This window comes from Camelina sativa, chromosome 1 (genome assembly GCF_030686135.1).
Source record: "Camelina sativa cultivar CO46 ecotype springtype chromosome 1, ASM3068613v1".
NCBI lineage: Eukaryota > Viridiplantae > Streptophyta > Magnoliopsida > Brassicales > Brassicaceae > Camelina > Camelina sativa.
In genome coordinates, this window is record NC_141880.1 from 4,151,811 (window position 1) to 4,172,242 (window position 20,432).

At 33.7% G+C, this 20,432-nt stretch overlaps 4 protein-coding genes and 3 pseudogenes across 8 annotated transcripts; 1 reads left to right on the plus strand and 6 right to left on the minus strand.

The window, feature by feature from the left end:
- Nucleotides 1–10: 10 nt before the first annotated feature.
- On the minus strand, nt 11–2,027 carry LOC104704233 (mannan endo-1,4-beta-mannosidase 3-like; annotated as a pseudogene). The gene is made up of 4 exons (XR_015581659.1): nt 1,629–2,027; nt 1,110–1,304; nt 661–995; nt 11–492 (listed from the first exon to the last, which is right to left on the minus strand). The product of XR_015581659.1 is annotated as a mannan endo-1,4-beta-mannosidase 3-like (transcript).
- Nucleotides 2,028–3,564: 1,537 nt separating this feature from the next.
- Nucleotides 3,565–5,588, minus strand: LOC104768476 (mannan endo-1,4-beta-mannosidase 3-like; annotated as a pseudogene). Its single transcript, XR_015581725.1, has 4 exons — nt 5,215–5,588; nt 4,699–4,893; nt 4,244–4,578; nt 3,565–4,046 (listed from the first exon to the last, which is right to left on the minus strand). The product of XR_015581725.1 is annotated as a mannan endo-1,4-beta-mannosidase 3-like (transcript).
- Nucleotides 5,589–7,331: 1,743 nt separating this feature from the next.
- Nucleotides 7,332–9,334, minus strand: LOC104768304 (putative mannan endo-1,4-beta-mannosidase 4; annotated as a pseudogene). Its single transcript, XR_015557881.1, has 4 exons — nt 8,948–9,334; nt 8,675–8,869; nt 8,191–8,525; nt 7,332–7,807 (listed from the first exon to the last, which is right to left on the minus strand). The product of XR_015557881.1 is annotated as a putative mannan endo-1,4-beta-mannosidase 4 (transcript).
- A 2,167-nt stretch (nt 9,335–11,501) lies between these two features.
- Nucleotides 11,502–12,364, minus strand: LOC104768239 (RING-H2 finger protein ATL72). The gene has a single exon (XM_010492171.3). It carries the CDS (start codon nt 12,210–12,212, stop codon nt 11,679–11,681), a length of 534 nt encoding a protein of 177 aa, XP_010490473.1. The 5' UTR covers nt 12,213–12,364; the 3' UTR covers nt 11,502–11,678.
- A 2,122-nt stretch (nt 12,365–14,486) lies between these two features.
- LOC104768168 (reticulon-like protein B16) lies at nt 14,487–16,382 on the minus strand. 2 transcript variants are annotated; one of them, XM_010492115.3, is made up of 5 exons: nt 15,976–16,382; nt 15,381–15,561; nt 15,148–15,289; nt 15,003–15,072; nt 14,487–14,800 (listed from the first exon to the last, which is right to left on the minus strand). In XM_010492115.3, the coding sequence occupies exons 1-5, from the start codon at nt 16,094–16,096 to the stop codon at nt 14,634–14,636; spliced, it is 681 nt and encodes a 226-aa protein (XP_010490417.1). In that variant the 5' UTR covers nt 16,097–16,382; the 3' UTR covers nt 14,487–14,633. The 2 variants fall into 2 exon arrangements, with proteins under 2 accessions (XP_010490417.1, XP_087343806.1); XM_087487680.1 differs by having other exon boundaries at nt 15,931–16,380.
- A 98-nt stretch (nt 16,383–16,480) lies between these two features.
- Nucleotides 16,481–18,326, plus strand: LOC104768098 (superoxide dismutase [Mn] 1, mitochondrial). Its single transcript, XM_010492053.2, has 6 exons — nt 16,481–16,932; nt 17,330–17,376; nt 17,463–17,588; nt 17,714–17,770; nt 17,897–17,974; nt 18,066–18,326. Exons 1-6 carry the CDS (start codon nt 16,638–16,640, stop codon nt 18,156–18,158), a joined length of 696 nt encoding a protein of 231 aa, XP_010490355.2. The 5' UTR covers nt 16,481–16,637; the 3' UTR covers nt 18,159–18,326.
- Nucleotides 18,327–18,689: 363 nt separating this feature from the next.
- LOC104768015 (uncharacterized) lies at nt 18,690–19,483 on the minus strand. Its single transcript, XM_087487789.1, has one exon. It carries the CDS (start codon nt 19,272–19,274, stop codon nt 18,966–18,968), a length of 309 nt encoding a protein of 102 aa, XP_087343915.1. The 5' UTR covers nt 19,275–19,483; the 3' UTR covers nt 18,690–18,965.
- Nucleotides 19,484–20,432: the final 949 nt, after the last annotated feature.

Consider the following 20,432-nt stretch of genomic DNA (forward strand, 5'->3'; position numbering starts at 1 on the left):
TGGGATATCATTTCAACGAATGAATTATATCATTAATATTTTAATACCGTAATTGTCTCATCTTAATAGGGATAAAATATTACAGAAAGAACCTATTTTAAACTTTAGTTTATGATTTTGCGACTTAACTTTCCTTTGCCAGAAATCAAACGCAACTTTCGTGACTCCTCACTTATAATATTAGCCGTCGACGAGTTGTCACTAAGTACAATGGCGAGCGAATCACTGAAGTTGTCCATGCCGTCGCTAATAAGGTGCCAAAACCATGCTCCCTTGCCTGCACCGCCTTTTTGCGCAGACGCATAGACAATGTCATACGTTGCCTTGAACACGGCGTCTCTCTGGTCCTGTGTGTAGCCTGGTGTGATATTTGGTTTCCCGAATTCTCCTATGATTAGAGGTTTCTTAAGAATGTTCTGGGCATCTTCGATGTGTGCTTCGAGCCAATTTCTCAAGAAGTCCATTCGAGATTTCTCATCCAAGTTTGGAAACCTGAAAAATCAAAAGATTTGGAATGGTAATGAACTTGTAAACCATTAAAAAAAACGTTTTTCTTCTCATATAAAATAATTTGATGATAAATAAATGGTTTTTAGCTAGATGTATGGTACTAAACACTAAATCTTGATTATATGGTAGTACAAGTAATTATTAACTTACCATTTGTCAGGGTAAGAGTGAATCGATGCAAAATCAATGGCATCGACATTGTGATTAGCAATGAAATCAGTTCCAAGAACGTTGGCTGCAACCGGATTCAGAGTTTTCTTTCTTTGAGGAGATGAGTCACCATAGAAGCCTTCAAGACCAGTAGAGAGGAGATGATTTGAATCAACTGATTTCACATAAGGAGCCATTTCCTCAATCCAAGCCATAAGGGTTTTCCCACTTGGATCTGATCTGCATTGTGGGTCGTTCATAAGCTCCCAACCCATAATGGTTGGTTCATCTTTGTACGCAACTTTGGTAAATGTATTCACTCTGTTAACCATAGTCTACGACGAGAAAGAAAAATCAAAGAGATCATAGGTTATATAATATAATTCAGGGTCTAAAATATTCAGTAAGATTAAAGAAGATATAAAGTTGAGTTAAATAGTATGTTGTACCTTGACGTGGTTTTTGTAGTACTGTTTAACAAGAGGGTTTGTGTAGAAATCGTCATCTGAAGATACGTTTTGACCTATACTTTTAGCCCAAACAACGTATTGTATCCTCCCTCCGAAGTCAGCATAGTTATTGACAAAGGTGATTATCATTTTTATACCGAGTCTTTTTGCCTCGGCTATGACAAAATCCAAACCCTTTCCACCAGGAAAAAATTAACACAAATTATTATTTTTCTAAAACAGATATTTATATTTTAGTTGAAAAGCGTTACACTTGATTAATAATTTCTACACTTTAAACAAGCAAGAGAAAACAGCATAACTAACACATATTTATTTCAACAATTTGGTAAATTTATATTTGCGTTGAATATCAAATCTTGATGACATCGATCTATAGTGGCTTAAGGCAATTGTTTTTTTTTTTTTTTTTGTCAAAAGAATGGCTTAAGGTAAGTAAGCTAATATGCAAATTAATTATTTTTGAATTAATCTCTCTATATTAAAAGATCTACTTACCTGAAACGTCTTTTCATCGTAGGAACCAGGGGAAGTTTGGAGACCGCGGTATATGGGGCCATCGCGGAACCCCCAGGTGCGGGCTATGGTCAAACCGTGACTTGTCGCATTTTTAAACGCATAAGTGATATTAAACCTTGTTGTCGGATCGGTAGCTTCGTACGCGAGCCAGTAGGCATTGAAACCATTGGCGTAAAATGGTTTCCCATTGAAAATAAATTGTACGCCTTTCCTAGTCACGAACCCATTACTCGACGCAGCTTCGACTCCTCCTAGATCACTATAGTTCTGTGCGATCACAATCGCTAAAAACACTACAAAACACAAATACTTCATATTCTTGATCTCTACTTTTTTCTGTTTTTGTGCTCTATTGTTTTCAAATGTATATAGAGTTATATATATAGAGGACCATATATAAGTGCTTTCTTACAATTACAATGCATGAACATTCACTAATTGATATTGGATTTAATAATATAAAAGAAAAGTATTATACGTGTGTATAAGTAAATCCAAGAAAAAAAGAAAGTATTATACGTGTATATAAAAGAAAGTAAAAATATATATATATATATATATAAAATAAAGTAAACAAATGTAATTACTATGTGCACATAATATAAGAACACATTACAATTTTTTATTGAGATAATAATATCACATTGTGATCAGTTATCTACTTATTATAAAAATAAATTATTTTGCAATCTTTATTTCAAAACTGTTAATATTGACTAATTTCTATTGTGGTCAACGTTTTGATTATCTTCCTAATCAATATTGGCTACATGTTTATTCTTGTAAATCACCTTCTTTGGTTCTTTAATTTTTCCCCTTGCTATCAGTCAGCAAATTTGTTTGCTATTCTATTTGTAAAAGTTGGATTTTCTTCTAAATTAAACAAAATAAATTATAATCTATGATGACATTTGGGAAAAAAAGAAAAAGCAAGAAATTTGGGAAAATATTCAAAAAATGTTCAAAAGTATATAAGTTATCTTATTTTCGAGGTGCTAGTTATTACATGTTAGTATATTAGTATAAGTTACTATCAAATTTTAAAAAAGTAACCACGAACATTAACGCAAACACGAAAGTTATATATAAACACAGAAACATAATTAAGTTTTTCGTTTATAATTTAAAGCAAGCATACATACTCAATGGGGGGATAATATTTATTTGTGAAGCCAACACAAAAATTACGGATAACACGAAAATAAATACGTACAAAGCTAAACGCCAATATTAAGAGGGAAAAAAAAACACAGTTGGTATCTTAAACGCAAACACATTCAAATGTATCTTAATTCTTAACGTTTAACTCTGATGCATACGCAAAATAATAAATGCAAAACTACAACTTAATTAGATAATAGTGCAAAATGTAAAATCTGAACGGATAGTACTTATATATGTACGACGCTGACTTACTAAATATTTCTCAAAAAAAGGAAAAAATAAACTGCTAAAGTCAAGTGTTAAGACAACAGTAAACGATATATCTTAAAGGCACTGAATCAGGAGCCGACAAGAATGTTGTGGAAGAACTGAGAGCTAGAGTTGAAGTGCTGGAGAAACAAGTTGAGTTGCAGAGAAATGTGATAACAGAACGAGAGGAAGAGAAAAGAGAGGCTATAAGACAGCTCTGTTTCTCCCTTGATCATTACATGAGCAGAGATATTAAGAGCTTGTAAGATCACTTTCAGGCAACAAACAGCAACAAAGGTATGTCTTGTTAACTAAATTTAATCCAAAACTTGTAGAAGAGATCATGTGCTTGTTGGATGATGCAAACTAATATCTAACTTCATCTTGTAATCAAAACTAGTGCAGAGCTAAACACATGTTGCATCTCATCTTCTTCTTCATGTTTTTTCATGCATTGAAAGAGTTTTAATTTATAATGCTGAGACAGAACTTTGGGATATCATTTCAACGAATGAATTATATCATTAATATTTTAATACCGTAATTGTCTCATCTTAATAGGGATAAAATATTACAGAAAGAACCTATTTTAAACTTTAGTTTATGATTTTGCGACTTAACTTTCCTTTGCCAAAAATCAAACGCAACTTTCGTGACTCCTCACTTATAATATTAGCCGTCGACGAGTTGTCACTAAGTACAATGGCGAGCGAATCTTTGAAGTTGCTCATGCCGTCGCTAATAAGGTGCCAAAACCATGCTCCCGTGGCTGCACCGCCTTTTTGCGCAGACGCGTAGACAATGTCATACGTTGCCTTGAACACGGCGTCTCTCTGATCCTGTGTGTAGCCTGGTGTGGTCGTTAGTTTCCCGAATTCTCCTATGATTAGAGGTTTCTTAAGAATGTTCTGCGCATCTTCGATGTGTGCTTCGAGCCAATTTCTCAAGAAGTCCATTCGAGCTTTCTCATCCAAGTTTGGAAACCTGAATAATCAAAAGGTTTGGAATGGTAATGAACTTGTAAAACATTTTTTTTTTTTTTAAACGTCTTTCTTTTCATATAAAAGAATTTGATGTTAAAGAAATGGTTTTTAGCTAGATTTATGGTACTAAAAAGATGAATCGTAACCACTAAACACTAAATCTTGATTATATGGTAGTACAAGTAATTTCTAACTTACCATATGTCAGGGTAAGAATGAATCGATGCAAAATCAACGGCATCGACATTGTGATTAGCGATGAAATCAGTTCCAAGAACGTTGGCTGCAACCGGATTCAGAGTTTTCTTTCTTTGAGGAGATGAGTCACCATAGAAACCTTCAAGACCAGTAGAGAGGAGATGATTTGAATCAACTGATTTCACATAAGGAGCCATTTCCTCAATCCAAGCCATAAGGGTTTTCCCACTTGGATCTGCTCTGCATTGTGGCTCGTTAATAAGCTCCCAACCCATAATGGTTGGTTCATCTTTGTACGCAACTTTGGTAAATGTATTCACTCTGTTAACCATAGTCTACAACGACAGAGAAAAAATCAAAGAGATCATATATAGGTTATATGATTCAGGGTCTAAAATATTCAGTAAGATTAAAGAAGTTATATAAAGTTGAGTAAGTTAAATAGTATTTTGTACCTTGACGTAATTTTTGTAGTACTGTTTAACAAGAGGGTTTGTGTAGAAATCGTCATCTGAAGATACGTTTTGACCTTTACTCTTAGCCCAACCAACGTATTGTTTTCTCCCTCCGAAGTCAGAATAGTTATTGACAAAGGTGATTATCATTTTTATACCAAGTCTTTTTGCTTCGGCTATGACAAAATCCAAACCCTTTCCACCAGTAAAAAATTAACGCAAATTTTTTTTTTCTAAAACAGATATTTATATTTTAGTTGAAAAGCATTAGACTTGATTGATAATTTCTACACTTTAAATAAGTAACAAGAGATTTGCTCAAAAAATAAAAAAATAATAAGTAACAAGAGAAAACCGCATAACCAACATACAGTATTCAATTCAACAATGAAAATAATTTTGGTAAATTTATATTTCTTTGAATATCAAATCTTGATGACATCGATCTATAGTGGCTTGAGGTAATCAACTAATCAAGCTAATATGCAAATAACCTATATTAAAAGATCTACTTACCTGAAACGTCTTTTCATCGTAGGAACCAGGGGAAGTTTGGAGACCGCGGTATATGGCGCCATCGCGGAACCCCCAGGTGCGGGCTATGGTCAAACCGTGACTTGTCGCATTTTGAAACGCATAAGTGATCTTAAACCTTGTGGTCGGATCTGTAGCTTCGTACGCGAGCCAGTAGGCATTGAAACCATTGGCGTAAAATGGTTTCCCATTGAAAATAAACTGTACGCCTTTCCTAGTCACGAACCCATTACTCGACGCAGCTTCGACTTCTCCTAGATCGCTATAGTTTTGTGCGATCACAATCGCTAAAAATACTACAAAACACAAATACTTCATATCCTTGATCTCTACTTTTTTTTTTTTTTTTTTTTTTTGTGCTCTATTCAAATGTGTATAGAGTTATATATATAGAGGAACATATATAAGTGCTTTCTTACAATTACAATGGATGAACATTCACTAATTGATCTTGGATTTACTTATATACACGTGGCATCCATAATATAAAAGAAAGTAAACAAATATTATTACTTACACATAATATACTTCACTATATAATGATCATTTATTGAGATAATTAATATCACATTGTGATCAGTTATTTACTTATTAGAAAAATAAATTATTTTGTAATCTTTATTTCAAAATTGTTAATACTGACTAATTTCTATTGTGGTCAACGTGTTGATTATCTTCCTAATCAATATTGGCTACATGTTTATTCTTGTAAATCACCTTCTTTGGTTCTTTAATTTTCCCCCTTGCTATCAGTCAGCAAATTTGTTTGCTATTTCTATTTGTAAAAGTTGGATTTTCTTCTAAATTAAACAAAATAAATTATAATATATGATGACATTTGGGGAAAAAATAAAAAGCAAGACCATTGGGAAAATATTCAAAAAAATTGTTCAAAAGTATATAAGTTATCGTATTTTCGAGGTGCTAGTTATTACATGTTAGTATATAATAAGTTACTATCAAATTTTTAAAAAAGTAAACACGAACATTAACGCAAACACAAATGTTATATATAAACACAGAAACATAATTAAGTTTTTCGTTTATAATCTAAAGCAATCATACATACTAAATGGGGGAATAATATTTATTTGTGAAGCCAACACAAAAATTACGGATAACACGAAAATAAATACGTACAAAGCTAAACGCCAATATTAAGAGGGAAAAAAAACACAGTTAGTATTTTAAACGCAAACACATTCAAATGTATCTTAATTCTTGACGTTTAACTCTGATAGTCTGATACATACGCAAACAAATAAATGCAAAACTACTACTTAATTAGAATAGTGCAAAATGTAAAATCTGAACGGATAACACTTATAAATGTACGACGCTGACTTACTAAATATTTCTCAAAACAAGGAAAAAATAAACTGCCAAAGTCAAGTGTTATGACAACAGTAAGCGATATTTCTAAAACTAGGCACAAACGGTAAGTGCAAACGCAAAACTATATTTTGTATTATTTTCATTCAAAAATAAGAAAAGCAAAACGAAAAATACAAATACGCTCCATAAAGACAAGTTTGGAAGTGGTTAGAAGTTTAAGATTGTTTATACTTTTTAATCTTAATTTTCACGAACAGGATTGTTTATTTTTTTTTGTTAAAGAAACTGGATTGTTTATTTATACGTCAACAATAACAAAATAATGAAAAATGAGTTTTCCGTTTATGAAGTTATAAACGTGAAGCTATAACCTAACCTGCTCCACTACGAGAAGTCGAGAACGCTACTGCCAAGTGTCGTCGGATTGCAGAAGTACTTTGTTAAGTAATATCTGACTTAATCTTATAATCAAAAACTATTGCAGAGCTGATTAAGCACATATATATTGCACCATCTTCTTCTACGCATTATCTTATTGAAAGAGTTACAATAGATGCTTAGACAGAACCGTGCCAAGATATTTTGATGCCATAGAAATGTTACAACAGAATTACAATACAACCTATTTGCTGTGAGTAGGCAGTAGGCACGGCTCTAGCATAAACATTAAATATATCTTATATTATACTATTCGTTATATATTATAAATCATATTTTTCGCCTATGCTCTGCTTAAAGAAAAGTTAGATACAATCATATCGGTATATGTAACTGAACTTTTAATATTTAATCATTGTTGCGAATTTATTAATTCGATCAAGTATTACACAAATTGAAGACCCTGATTAAAATTTAGCTTTAGAATTTTGCGAGTTAACTTTATTTCCCACCAATCGAACCCAATCTTTTTGACGCCTCACTTATAATCTTAACCGTCGACGAATTGTCACGAAGTAAAATGGCTGACGGATCGTCAGAGTTGCTCATGCCGTTGCTAATAAGGTCCCAAAACAAAGCTCCCGCGCCCGAACCGCCTTTTCGCGCAGACACGTAAAAGATGTTATACGTTGCGGTGAACACGGCGTCTCTATTAGCTAGAGTGTAGCGTGGTGTGTCCGTTCCTACCCCGAATTCTGCTAGAATTAAAGGTTTTTTAAGAATGTTCTGCGCATCGTCGATGTGGCCTTGGATCCATTTCCGTGAGAAATCCAATCGAGACTTCTGATTCAACTTTTGAAACCTGCGCAAATCCAAAAAGCTTGAAATGGTACTCGATTTGTAAACCCTAATAATATTTTCATTCTTTTAAATAGCAAATCAATGTTAAAAAAAAAGTATTTTTAGCTCTGACATACGCTTAGGATAGATGAATATATATAGTTTTACATACTGATATAGTGATATGGATATTTAAAAAAAAACGTTTAAATTGCAATTTTTCAAAATAAAAACTGGAAAAATCCGAATTATTGCATGAATGGATATAAAAGCAAATTTGTTTTTCTCTAGGTTGATTTGTTAAACAAGAACAAAAAAAAAAGAGCATGAATAATAGATTTCTGAAAGATTGTTTTGTCTAAATAAATGTACAGTATAAAACTTAGTATGGGCACTGTTGCATACCATAAGTCAGCGGCACAGTGAGCCGATGCGAAATCAATGGCATCGATATTATGATTAGCTATGAAATCAGCTCCAACTATGTTGGCTGCAGGCGGATTTAAAAAAGTCTTTCTTTGAGGAGATGAGTCACCATAGAAACCTTCATGACCAGTGGAGAGGAGATGGTTTGGATCAAGTGATTTTACATAAGGAGCCATTTCATTAATCCAAGCCATAAGGGTTTTTCCACTTGGATCTGATTTGCATTGTGGCTCGTTCATAAGCTGCCAAGCCATAATGGCTGGTTCATCTTTGTATGCAACTTTAGTAAATGTATTCACTCTGTTCATCATAGTCTACACAAAAAGAGAGATAAAGATATCATAGGTTATTATTATAAATTTTGCCCAAAAAAAAAAAAGGTTATTATTATAAACTATGGTGTAAAAAATATTTTGTTACGAATCTGAAGAGATTAAAGTTTGGTTAATATGTATTTTTTTACCTTGACGTGGTTCATGTAGAACTGTTTAGTAAGTGAGTTTGTGTAGAAATCGTCATCTGAAGATACCTTCTCGCCTTTACTTTGAGCCCAAGCCACGTATTGTTTCCTCCCTCCGTAGTCACTCCAGTTATTGACAAGGGGGATTATCAATTTTATACCGAGTCTTTTTGCTTCGGCTATCACAAAATCCAAACCCTTTCAACAATGAAAACAAAAACTAATTAATTAACAAAAGACTAACAAATATTTAGGTTGAAAAGGCTTCACACTAACCTGAAACGTTTTTTCATCGTATATACCAGGGGAAGTTTGGAGAGCGCGGTATATGGCGCCATCGTGGAATCCCCAGGTGCGGGCGATGGTCAAACCGTGACTAATCGCGTCTTGAAACGCATGAGTGATCTTATATCTTGCGGTCGGATCGGTGGCTTCATACGTGAGCCAGTAGGCATTGAACCCATTGGCGTAAAATGGTTTCCCGTTGAGAATAAATTGGACGCCTTTCCTAGTAACGAACCCATTATTAGACGCTGCTTCCACTCCTAGACGATCATTATAGTTTTGTGCGATCACAATCGCTAAAAACACTAGATAACACAAATACTTCATATTGTTTTTTCTAGCTACTTTGTTTTTGTGCTCTATTATTGTCTTCATGACTAGTATACGTAGTTATATATAGAGAGTATAACCTGAAACAGAATCTAACTGTTTTTAAATAATGAAAACAAAATCTGCAAAGAAGAAATAAAATAGTAAATGGTAACCAAAAAATTATATCTTTTATAATATATTAAATATTAAATAAAGTAAATTTCAATGATAATACTAACACTACTTTTAATCTATATATAATAATTTTTACATTTGATTTTAGAAGAAAATTTGTAAATTAAATTTTAGATATATCATATTAAATATTAATAATTAATATTAACCTACAATAAATTTTAAGAGTAATTTAAAATAGTTTTAGCTTTTATTTATGATATAAACTTGAGTCTCTTAAATTTATATTACAATTCATATAGTTTTGAAATAGAGCATTAAGATTAGTTTAACATAAAATTATATCAAAAATATTTTTTCTGACAATATATTCTGAAAATATGAAAATTATTATATTACAAAAATGAAATATTATTAATTAACATATTTTGTTTATTTTAAAATAAAAAATAAATTTTAATATTTGTTCTTTTTTTTTGTTCCATTTGTTCCTCATCAATTTTGGAGAGCAACATTTTTGTTTAATTGTTCATTATCTTTTGAAGAATGTAGATGACGTGGAGGAAAAAATATTACTTTCAAATGGTAAAAAATTTGTGGAATAAAAAATATTATCATATTACTTCACCTTCTTTTCCTAAATTGTGGTTACCAATTGAATACCAACTACAATGCATGAACATTCACTAATTCGTGGATTACATAACAAAATTATACACGTGACAACTGTAATATACAAGAAATCGTCAATAAACAATAATTCTTACATATATTTATCAAAAATAGTAACAATAATTTTTTATTATTATTATGATTTCTTACCTTATCATTAAATTTAAAATAGTAAGTTATTTTGTATGTTGACTGTGATCAACAACATACTGATTGTGATTATCTTCCTAATCAGTATTGACGTAACAATTGGGCCAACACTTTTATTCTTATAATCACTTTCTTTGTTCTTTTCTCCTTGATATCAGTCAGCAAAGTAGGTAAAAATCATGTTTTTTTCATATATGACATGAGTTGAATTTTCAATTTTCAGTGGCAGTTCATTCCAATTATGCTCATTTTAATGATTCTTTTCTATAAACGAAAAGTAGTCTTTGAGTTTTATTATATTTCAATTATATTAGGATTTTCTCGCATAGTTTAAATTTCCATTTCCTATAATACATTATATAAAAAATATTAGGTGGACATCATACTATAACTCAAATTTGGTTAGCATTCCAGAATTTACACATAAAATTCTGAAATTTTAATCTTATAATCCTTTTGTAAAAACAATTTCATCTGTCAAAATTTAGCAGCTATTCATAAAACTCTGAATTTATTTTAAAAATCCTAAAATAATAAAATATTTCTAGCTATAATTAAATTTTGATATATATGGGTCACTACGATAACGTTACTTAATAAAAAGCTGGGAGACCCAACAAGGCCCATATATATGGGTCACTACGAGAACGTTACTTATTTCTAGCTATAATTAAACTTTGATATATAAGGCCCATATATTGCCACTGCCAAGTAGAGAGAGAGAATGAAGCAGTCCGTACTCCGTAGGGCGTTTGATTAAGTGGTTGTGGAAGTTCCCACTGACTGAATGCAAACACGAGAAGAGCCGTTAAATTAAACGTTCGCTCGTTCCCATTTATATTTCGAAATACTATCTTAAAAAAAAAAAAAATCACAATCAAAATAAGGGTAATAAACAGTAAAAAAAAAAATCCGATCATCATGAATTACTCGCTTTTTATTTTTGTTGTCATTATTTTTTTTAATAAGAAATCATTGGATCCTAGTTGCTCCGTACTTCTTCTGTTTTCTATAAGTGACAATTGTTGGTTGGGTTACCGTTTTTAAATAAATGATCATTTTATTATACATCATATAATTATAATATCATTTTAACCACACAAAAAAAAAAACATTTTGGATCTTAGATCCACAAACGACTTCTCGGAACGAAGACCATATCCGGTTAATTAAATCCATTATCCGTTGTCGGTAATAAAACTCCTAATCTTTTTTTCATTACAACAATTTTTTTTTTGGGAAGAAAACGTAAAAAAATCAGTAAAGATTTGTCTGATTTCAAGAAAACCCATCACACTAAATTCACCAGCTCAAGAATATGTGTAAATTAATCACATTAGTTTGCACACACAAAAACAATTATGTAACCAACCAACAAAAAACCAAGCCCACTTGAGAGAGCATATTTAAGAAAAATCACCAATCATGCATGTCCTTAATTATGTGATGGAAACTATACCACGTCCTCGTCCCGGCGGGAAACAGCCATCGGCGACGGTTGCTCAACGAGTAGCGATTGTCTGCAAGTAGGGCAAGAGGAACGCGAGACCAGCCAAGTATCTATGCACCTCACGTGGAAGCCATGGTTACATTTAGGCAAAACCCTAACTTTCTCTCCATCCACGAAATCTCCTAGACATATCAAACACTCCGTAGCTTTCATGTCAATGTTCCCTGATCCGTACAATCCAACAGGGATTTGCTCTAACGCCCGTTTCTTGATCCCCGTTGTAGCTGCTAAACGTCCCGAGTTTGCGTTTGCGTTTGAAGCGTTTGCGACTTGATCATCCGAAGTGAGTCTCCGAGTGATGCGTAGCACACATCGCAAGGCAGAGTTGAGGCTTAGAGCACAGATTAAAGCGCAGAGTAAAGCAGCTAAAATGATGACCATGTTAGTGTCGAAGTAGGTGTCGTTTAACCCTCCTCTGGTTTTAGGGGTTGCATCGGCGGGTGCGTTTGCTTGCGGCTCAAGTAGCAACCGACCCATCTTTGAGGTTCGCTCGAGAAACAGAGGAGAGAAAGAAAAAAAAAACTTGATTACTTCACCTTCAAGACTCGTGTTGTTACATAAATCGGATGACGAACGAGATGGAGAAGTGGGATTTAATATCCCTCATGATCTCAAGAATCCACACCGAGTTTTCTCTTCACTCTCTTTATTTCGTCTCAAAGCTTTGATATTAATTTTGTTCGATCTGAAATCAAATCTTTCTGATTTGTTGCTTCCTCGTGACTTGTAAAGATGAGGGGAGGCAGAAATATTTATATCAAGTTGTGATAAAAGAAGTCATAAATAGATTTATGGGCGACTCTCTTCAGAGAGTTATAGAGAGATGATGATGTGGTTGGTCCTAAATTTTAAACTCTATAATTTGTTAGTATTATTTATATATGTAGCAAGTGAATGGTCACTATTAATTTTGTTTGTATTCTTTAAGGTCAATTTTTATTCACTCCACTAACCAATGTAATTTTTCTTGTCGTCCTATCGAGAATCAGTGGTTTACATGTTAATAGAAGCAAAATCCAAATATAAAACCATATGTTGAAATCATGGTCATTTGAAAAACATGCGCTTGTATAATTAAGATCCCTAGATTAGTATGAATCTTGTTTTCCAGTTTCTGCTATACAAATTAGAGCATGTATTGAACCACTATATATCTTATACCGTAATTGTATATCCTAAAAGTAATTTTGATTCTATTTGTGGGGATGCCATTCTTTGTTGTGTCTGTGTGTATTATTAATTTGGATAAATACTGAAAAGATAGAGCAAATAAGAAGAAGACAAATAAGAAAACGATTAGTTTAGTAGATATATCATAATTGACAACTAACAAACTCATTAATACTAGTGGTTTTAAGAACTTTGGAATCAAGCTAAAAGGAATTAATTCTCAAATAAGAAAAAACGACAAATGAGATTGGATGTAGAAAAGCAATATTGGATTATATAAAACTGTATAGTTGGGGTATCATATTCCCAACTAATTAATCATGACGAATATAATTAACTTATCATAGATTTATTCCATGGTTTTGGTTTTCTTATTATGGGGTAGACACACATCGTTAATAACCTATTTGGATTTGTGTAGTTGGACAAGGTCAGTAGATTTTCCATTAGTTTGGTCGTTGCCAATTTCATATAATGGTTATGTAAAAATTCGAAGATGAACATTTGTGTGTATATATGTGGTTGGTTCACGAATTGAATGGTCCATACGAAATTCATGTGTCACTTACGGGTCCACAAGTATAAGAAGAAGTCCAATACAACAAACACACTATATTTAATTAATGACGAAATACAAATGATGAAATTAAATAGAATTACGAGTTCACGCAAAGGTCACAACACTTGTCTCTCTTTAGCTGCAATAGTTCCAATAGTTGATAACAAACACTCCAACGTGTGAGACCATATATATCAACCCCCATACACGAGTCTATTGTGTGTATTTACTATGTCTATATACCAGATTCAAATACTTTGGTTAGAAGTTGTTACAGGTCTCGTCACGTATTCAGAAAATTTAAGGTACTTGTATTTAATTCGTATCTGTACAGATAAGCTACTCTACTATAATGTCAAATTCATAACATCAATCTATATATGTCTAATTCGAGTAGTTTAAGATATTATATAGTTATTATTTGAATTTAGTTGGTGACCATTTCATACTAGATCTAATGATATAAATTACTGAAGCATGTCCACCTACAAAAGTGTGTGACATTAACACATATTCTTCTAATCAATATAAAATATAGTAGGTGGTCATTTGAGATGGGAGACTGTTTGTATTATTATTCTAGAATATCCATTTTTATTATATTATACATACAATGAAATTGATAGTAGTTGAAACTTTGAAAGAGATCATGAGATATATAAGAATAGTATTCGTAGGAATACGTAATAGAGCGCTCATGGAATTGATTACCTACTGATCATTCGTATACTAGTCATCATTACTTGTGTTGAGTTTTGACGTCAGACTTGCAGCATTAACTAGTGCAATTAAAACTGTGTTAGTGACATTCTTCTATTGATAATTTCGTATGACCAAAAGCTTATGTGACGTGAACAAGTAACAACTGACCTAGCAATACTGGGCTCATATGGGCCTTTAACCTTGGGCTGGTACCTCCATCCGTCTGAATGTCACAGAGAATATTGTTAAACGCCACGGCGTCGTTTCAGGCACCTCTACAAAAGCCTTTTTATCAGTTGTGTTCTAGACAAAGCCAAGAGTTAAGGTGAACGAAGAATCTTATATTCATTTAGTTATGGCGTTTAGTTATACTACACATGGTGAATAACAAGAAAACACAACTAATGAGTGAACAGCTAAACAAAAAAAACAAGTAAAACACATTCTCAGTATCACCAAAGTTAAGCTCATGAATCTTTATCCTTGGATAAGCTCCACGAGAGTCTGCTTATAACATTTTCGTCCACTATTTTGTAGTGGTGAGACAACCGCCTGTGTATCGACCCGCAACACTTGTCTACTTTGCTTTGGTATTTACTGTACAAAGCCGGTATTGTTACAGATAGGATGGTCCCTGTTCACACCAAGAAATAATAAACTTTCATATAAGACTTTTGGTTCACTGCGTTTAAAACAGCAATGTCTACGGGAACTAAAACGAGAGATTAAAAGCTAATGAATTAATGGGGGGGGGGGGGGGGGGGGGAGAAACTTAAGGATCAAAAAAACAGAAAAAGCTTTTTCTATCATTTGCATTTAGAGATCAAGTTACTAACCGATATAAACAAGAGTGCAGAGAGATATATAGCTACCAATGGCAGAGAGAAGCCACAGACAAATCACCACCTGCCAATGAACAATTGTCAGCCCAATTGTTCAATGCTTAATGGTTTCCATTATTGAAAGGATTTGCTTCATAACCTTAAAGAAGAGTCGAAAATCATTGCCAACTGTGACATCATGAGCCATTACAAGCAAGTGATTGAGTTTTATACGGAACGAAGCTGCAGCACTATTCACCATTTCCTCTGATAGAACAAGCTCTGGCAACGAATGCCCCTGTCTGCTTATAAAAGAGATAACAGGTAGAGATCATCATCAGTCACATAACAGCAAAGAACTATGGAAAAAGACTGGTGAAAAGTAGCGCTCACCTATTCCTAAAAGCAGAAACCCTGGCATGGACGAATGATATAATGATCCCGATCAGTAAGACATCTGAAGAAACAGATAAGAAAGGCAACCCTGAAAGCTCGAATATAAGCCAAGCTACAGTTGATACAATGAGAACCCCAAAAGAAAGATGACGTTTCCTCCATAAAAGCAAGTCAGCAGCTGCATCAAAGAACATCGCCATACAAAATCGTTAAGAACTATACAAACACTGGCTTTTTTGGCTTGAGCTACGAACTGACGCACATCCAAATTACATATTCAGCTAATTCTCATTCAAGATCAAACCTTAACCTAACTTACATCTGCCAAAATTTTCCATCTTCTACTTATACCCAAAATGCTAAATGTACTTGCAAACATGACAATTTCTTCATACCGCGAAAATCAGACACCCTAACTATTCTAAGTACCATCTCCAATATGCATTTGGGAATGCACTTTGCCCAGCAAAATCAGAAACCCTAGATTTCCATAGTATCATCTTCAACACTAAGTCGATGAATCCGAGAAATTGTCATCAGAAATTACCCAAACAATGAAAAAAAAGAAACAAATTTCGAAGAAAGAGCTCGCCTTTGCCACCGCCCATGAACTGATGAACCGTAACTTGGCGACCCAACAATCGGTAATCCGATGAAGATCCTCCTTCATTTCTTCCGTCGTAATCACCATCGTTTTCACTTATACTCTCCATCGAGAGACTCCCAAAAAACCCAAATCAACCAACCAAATCCTCCCCCAACTCCGAATCTCCAAAAAATCTCGCCTCCTTAAAATCTCCGATCTCAGCTCTGGTTCTGTGAAGGAAACTAACTAAGATTGATGATCGACAACGATTTCGTTGTCATCAAGGAGGAACCAAATAGAGAATTCGCTTTCACATGCATCGATTTCTAAATTTCAACATCTCCCTTTCTAGTCAACTTTTCAACATTTCCTAATATATTTTCCTGGAAAAACAAAAACAAAAACAAAAAACCGAAGAAAATTATTACTATATATTAATAAGGCCTTTTGGGCTCACAATCGGCCCATATCTTTTACAGCGACAAATAAGTAAGTCATCATAACCACGATCATATGTTTACGTGTCAAACTGTCACTTTATTTTTATACGTGACAGGCAGTGATATTATCATTTCCTCTCCACGTCTACACACACTTGACATTTTCATATCTGAGACTAGAGAGGAAGGAGAAAGAAGAATCTTCTTCAACCCAAACACTGTCTAACAATGGCGATTCGTTGTGTTGCGAGTAGAAAAACCCTAGCCGGCTTGAAGGAGACGTCATCGAGGCTGATTGGATTCAGAGGAATCCAGACTTTTACGCTTCCTGATCTTCCTTACGACTATGGCGCTTTGGAGCCGGCGATTAGCGGAGAGATTATGCAGATTCACCACCAGAAGCATCACCAGACTTATGTTACTAATTACAATAATGCTCTTGAGCAGCTTGATCAGGCTGTGAACAAGGGTGATGCTTCTGCTGTTGTTAAGCTTCAGAGCGCTATCAAATTCAACGGCGGAGGTATGTGTGTGTGTGTGTTTGTGTGTCTGACATTTTTTTTTATTTTTCCCGATCTCGATTTTGATGAGTTTGTTTGTGTTGGATCGTGTTTGAATTGAGTAAAATTTTGATGAAATTTAGGTTAGTTTGCAAGTTAGGGCCTTGTGATCCATTGAAATGAGCCTAAGAAATTAGGAATTGAAGTAGTTGATGAATAGAGTGTAAAATTGGGATGAAGGTTTGTCTCAGAGTCAATCAAGTTTAGTCGGTAACATTAGCTGGCTTAGAGGTACCTTGGGGTCTGCTGGGTCTTGAGCTTTGAACCAGTTGGATTGGTTTGATAGCTATGGGAAATAAGTTTAGGATTATGTTCTGTGCTAGAGGATGAAGCTCATTTGGGTCTAATTCTAATGTGCAGGGCATGTGAATCACTTGATTTTCTGGAAGAATCTTGCTCCAGTCAAGGTGAGTTTTGTTTTTTGAGTTTTTCTTATCTAATTTTTGTCTATTTAATTGGTCTGAGTTTAATGGTGTCTTTTAATATATAACAGGAAGGTGGTGGAGAGCCACCAAAGGGATCTCTTGGCAGCGCTATTGACACTCACTTTGGCTCCCTTGAAGGTTTGGTGAAAAAGATGAGTTCTGAAGGTGCTGCTGTTCAAGGCTCAGGATGGGTGGTCAGTAGTCTAATCTCACCTTCTTCCTTTTTTTTTAATTTCATTGTCTTACAGTGTTGAATCTGGTGCTTTTTCCTTTTAACCATGATCATTGATTTGCGTTGTAATTCTGTTGATTGAAACAGTGGCTCGGTCTAGACAAAGAACTGAAGAAGCTTGTGGTTGACACAACTGCCAATCAGGTAATCCATGATCTGTAATGTGCGACACTGATCTGTTCAAAACGGTTTTAGCTTTGCCAGCGTTCTTAAGATTCATAAATATATGTGATTTTGATGGATTTTAAAGAAGAGTTTGGTTGGTTGCAGGATCCATTAGTGACAAAGGGAGGAAGCTTGGTTCCTCTGGTAGGTATAGATGTTTGGGAGCACGCCTACTACTTGCAGGTTAGAACACTTTTTGATCCCTTAAGACTCATGTCTAAAGCTTATAAGATCAATGTTCTTTAAACAACTCTTTTATTAATCTCTCTTGCAGTACAAAAACGTGAGGCCGGAATATCTGAAGAATGTATGGAAAGTGATCAACTGGAAATATGCAAGCGAAATTTACGAGAAGGAGTGCAACTGAATCGTTACATAAAAAGAGGAGTCACTTCCAGTTCTGCTATGCTTTTAAGGTTGTCTGAAATAACAATGTCTCTCTTTGGTCTCTTTTTGAGTTAGCTCAAGTGAGTTGTGTGGCTATACGTTGTTTGACGAATACTTCCAAGAATAAAAAGCTTTGCTATTGTTCTCACAAGAAGTTGTTATTTGTTTTTATGAAGAAATCAATTAAAAACCTAAATTTGTAGCGAAACTTGGAATTCTTGAATAATGCATAGTTGCATACACATACTTTGGTGTATAAGAGAATACCAAACAAATGGGGTTATTTTAATTTAAAAACAATTATCTTATGCAATTGTGGAAAACGGATCATAGTAAAGTACTATAAAAAAAAGTCAAATTTACATGTTTTTCTTTGACCGCTGATTATGACTTTCAAATATTCTTTAAGATGTTTCTCGGAACCACCATATCAATTCAAATGATATACTATCTTGAACGACTCTAAATAAAATTAAAGAAATAATCTTGAGAAATTAATGAAAGAAGCTGATGAACAACATTTATCAAGATAATATTTGATAAAAATCGAGATACAAAATGTGAATCTTAAAATTCTTGATCATTTTTCAACTTAGAAAAAAAAAAAGACCAAACCAATCCTAATCTTCTAAACCCTTACAGTAATTTTCTGTAACATTTACAATAATCTCTATTCGAAAGTAAACAAATCAAAGAATCTCTCTAAAGAACAAAAAAAGTAAGAATTAGGACAGAGGAAACATCAACAAAAGATGACGAGACACAACAAAAGAAACAACAGTTGTAATTAAGTATTGATGTCGTTAGTTTTCCTGCTGGGTCCAGACGACGGATGAAACCCTCTCGGCAGAGCATTCAATACCAACGACCCGAATTTTCCGGCGACAACTTGAGGAGCAAGCGAAGAATACTCCGTCTTTCTCTCCTGTTCTCCTCCGCAACCCACCACCACCGCCGCCTTAGAAACAGTAGGGATCTCACCGGAGAATATGACACCATCGGTGACCGGAAGAAACTCTCCCGGTAAAATCCTAGCCGTCGATAGAGAAACGGAGATGAAAAGTATAATCAAAAGCAAAGATCTGTTAATCGCCATCTTTATAAAATAACCTTTTTGTGGATTCTGTTTTTGATTAGTCTGTCTTGGTTTGTAAGATGAAGAAGTGGGTGAAGATAAAAGAGAGAGTGTATAACATATATATATGGATGGTGATGGAGTTTGTAAGGTGAGAAAGGTCAATGGGAGTAGCAAAAAACTTACGCGGCAAGTGTCGGACTTACAAAAGTTAAAAGTTGAATGAATGAATGAATGAAGCGGTCCTTTCCTCTCATCGAGTCCAACTAAAATATCATTTTTATTTTGTAACGAGTTAAGTTTTAGTTTTTACCTTTTTAAATTACATTTTTGGTTGAAAAATGCAAATCAACAAAGATGTGCTCAGTTTACATATAGGTGTCTAGTGTTATTATTTATGTTTAAAATTTTTTAAAATTAGAAAAACAAAGAGTGTGTGAGAGAGACCATTGAGAAACAAAAAACGTTTTATAGATGAGTCGTCGTCGGATATACGAGATCAAATTTTTTATTGTGCCGAAATCGATAGATTGATTACTTTATAGTGCATGGTCTTTGTATTAACATCTTATGAACATTTTTAATAACATTCACGAGTTCCATCATCATTTATAATACTTAATTAACAAGAATATTAAACAGGTACGCAACTGTTTTTTGACATAGTTTGTGAGTCCTATATATTTTGTCGTTTGGAATCAAAACTATACAAATATATTCATACAACTAAAGTAAAACATTTTCTTCAATGATATTTCTTCCAAACAAATTAATGTTACATAACAAATCGAAAATTAAAAAGAAGATAAGATATGTAATTATGACATAATTATGATGTATACACTTTTTAAGTCATTAATGGAGTTTCCAACTGCTACCAACAAAAGCCGAAGCCCACCGTCACCTTTTTGACCGCGTTCTTCATCTTGTTCCCCAAGTCTCTCCCATACGCTCACACTCTCACCGTCACACACACACACACATGAATCTACACTTTATATTAACGTGTGTGTGAACATATATAACTATTGCCTCCTTTATTAGATGAGCCAAAATTTTCAAAATTAGTTGTAGATAGCACGAACGTCATTTATGGATATTGCGGTGGGAACTTTATATACTTTATGGTTTGCTCAAGAGAGTTGAATTTTTTTTGTTTTTTTTAATGTGCGTATAAAG

Coding starts and splice junctions, on each gene's coding strand:
- LOC104768168 (XM_087487680.1), bottom strand. CDS start 16,096: ATGGAGAGTATAAGTGAAAACGATGGTGATTACGACGGAAGAAATGAA. Junction 15,290..15,380: donor GTTTCTGCTTTTAGGAATAG/GTGAGCGCTACT, acceptor TTTTATAAGCAG/ACAGGGGCATTCGTTGCCAG. Junction 14,801..15,002: donor CTGCACTCTTGTTTATATCG/GTTAGTAACTTG, acceptor TGGTGTGAACAG/GGACCATCCTATCTGTAACA.
- LOC104768239 (XM_010492171.3), bottom strand. CDS start 12,212: ATGGGTCGGTTGCTACTTGAGCCGCAAGCAAACGCACCCGCCGATGCA.
- LOC104768015 (XM_087487789.1), bottom strand. CDS start 19,274: ATGGCGATTAACAGATCTTTGCTTTTGATTATACTTTTCATCTCCGTT.
- LOC104768098 (XM_010492053.2), top strand. CDS start 16,638: ATGGCGATTCGTTGTGTTGCGAGTAGAAAAACCCTAGCCGGCTTGAAG. Junction 17,771..17,896: donor TTGACACAACTGCCAATCAG/GTAATCCATGAT, acceptor GGTTGGTTGCAG/GATCCATTAGTGACAAAGGG. Junction 17,975..18,065: donor AGCACGCCTACTACTTGCAG/GTTAGAACACTT, acceptor TCTCTCTTGCAG/TACAAAAACGTGAGGCCGGA.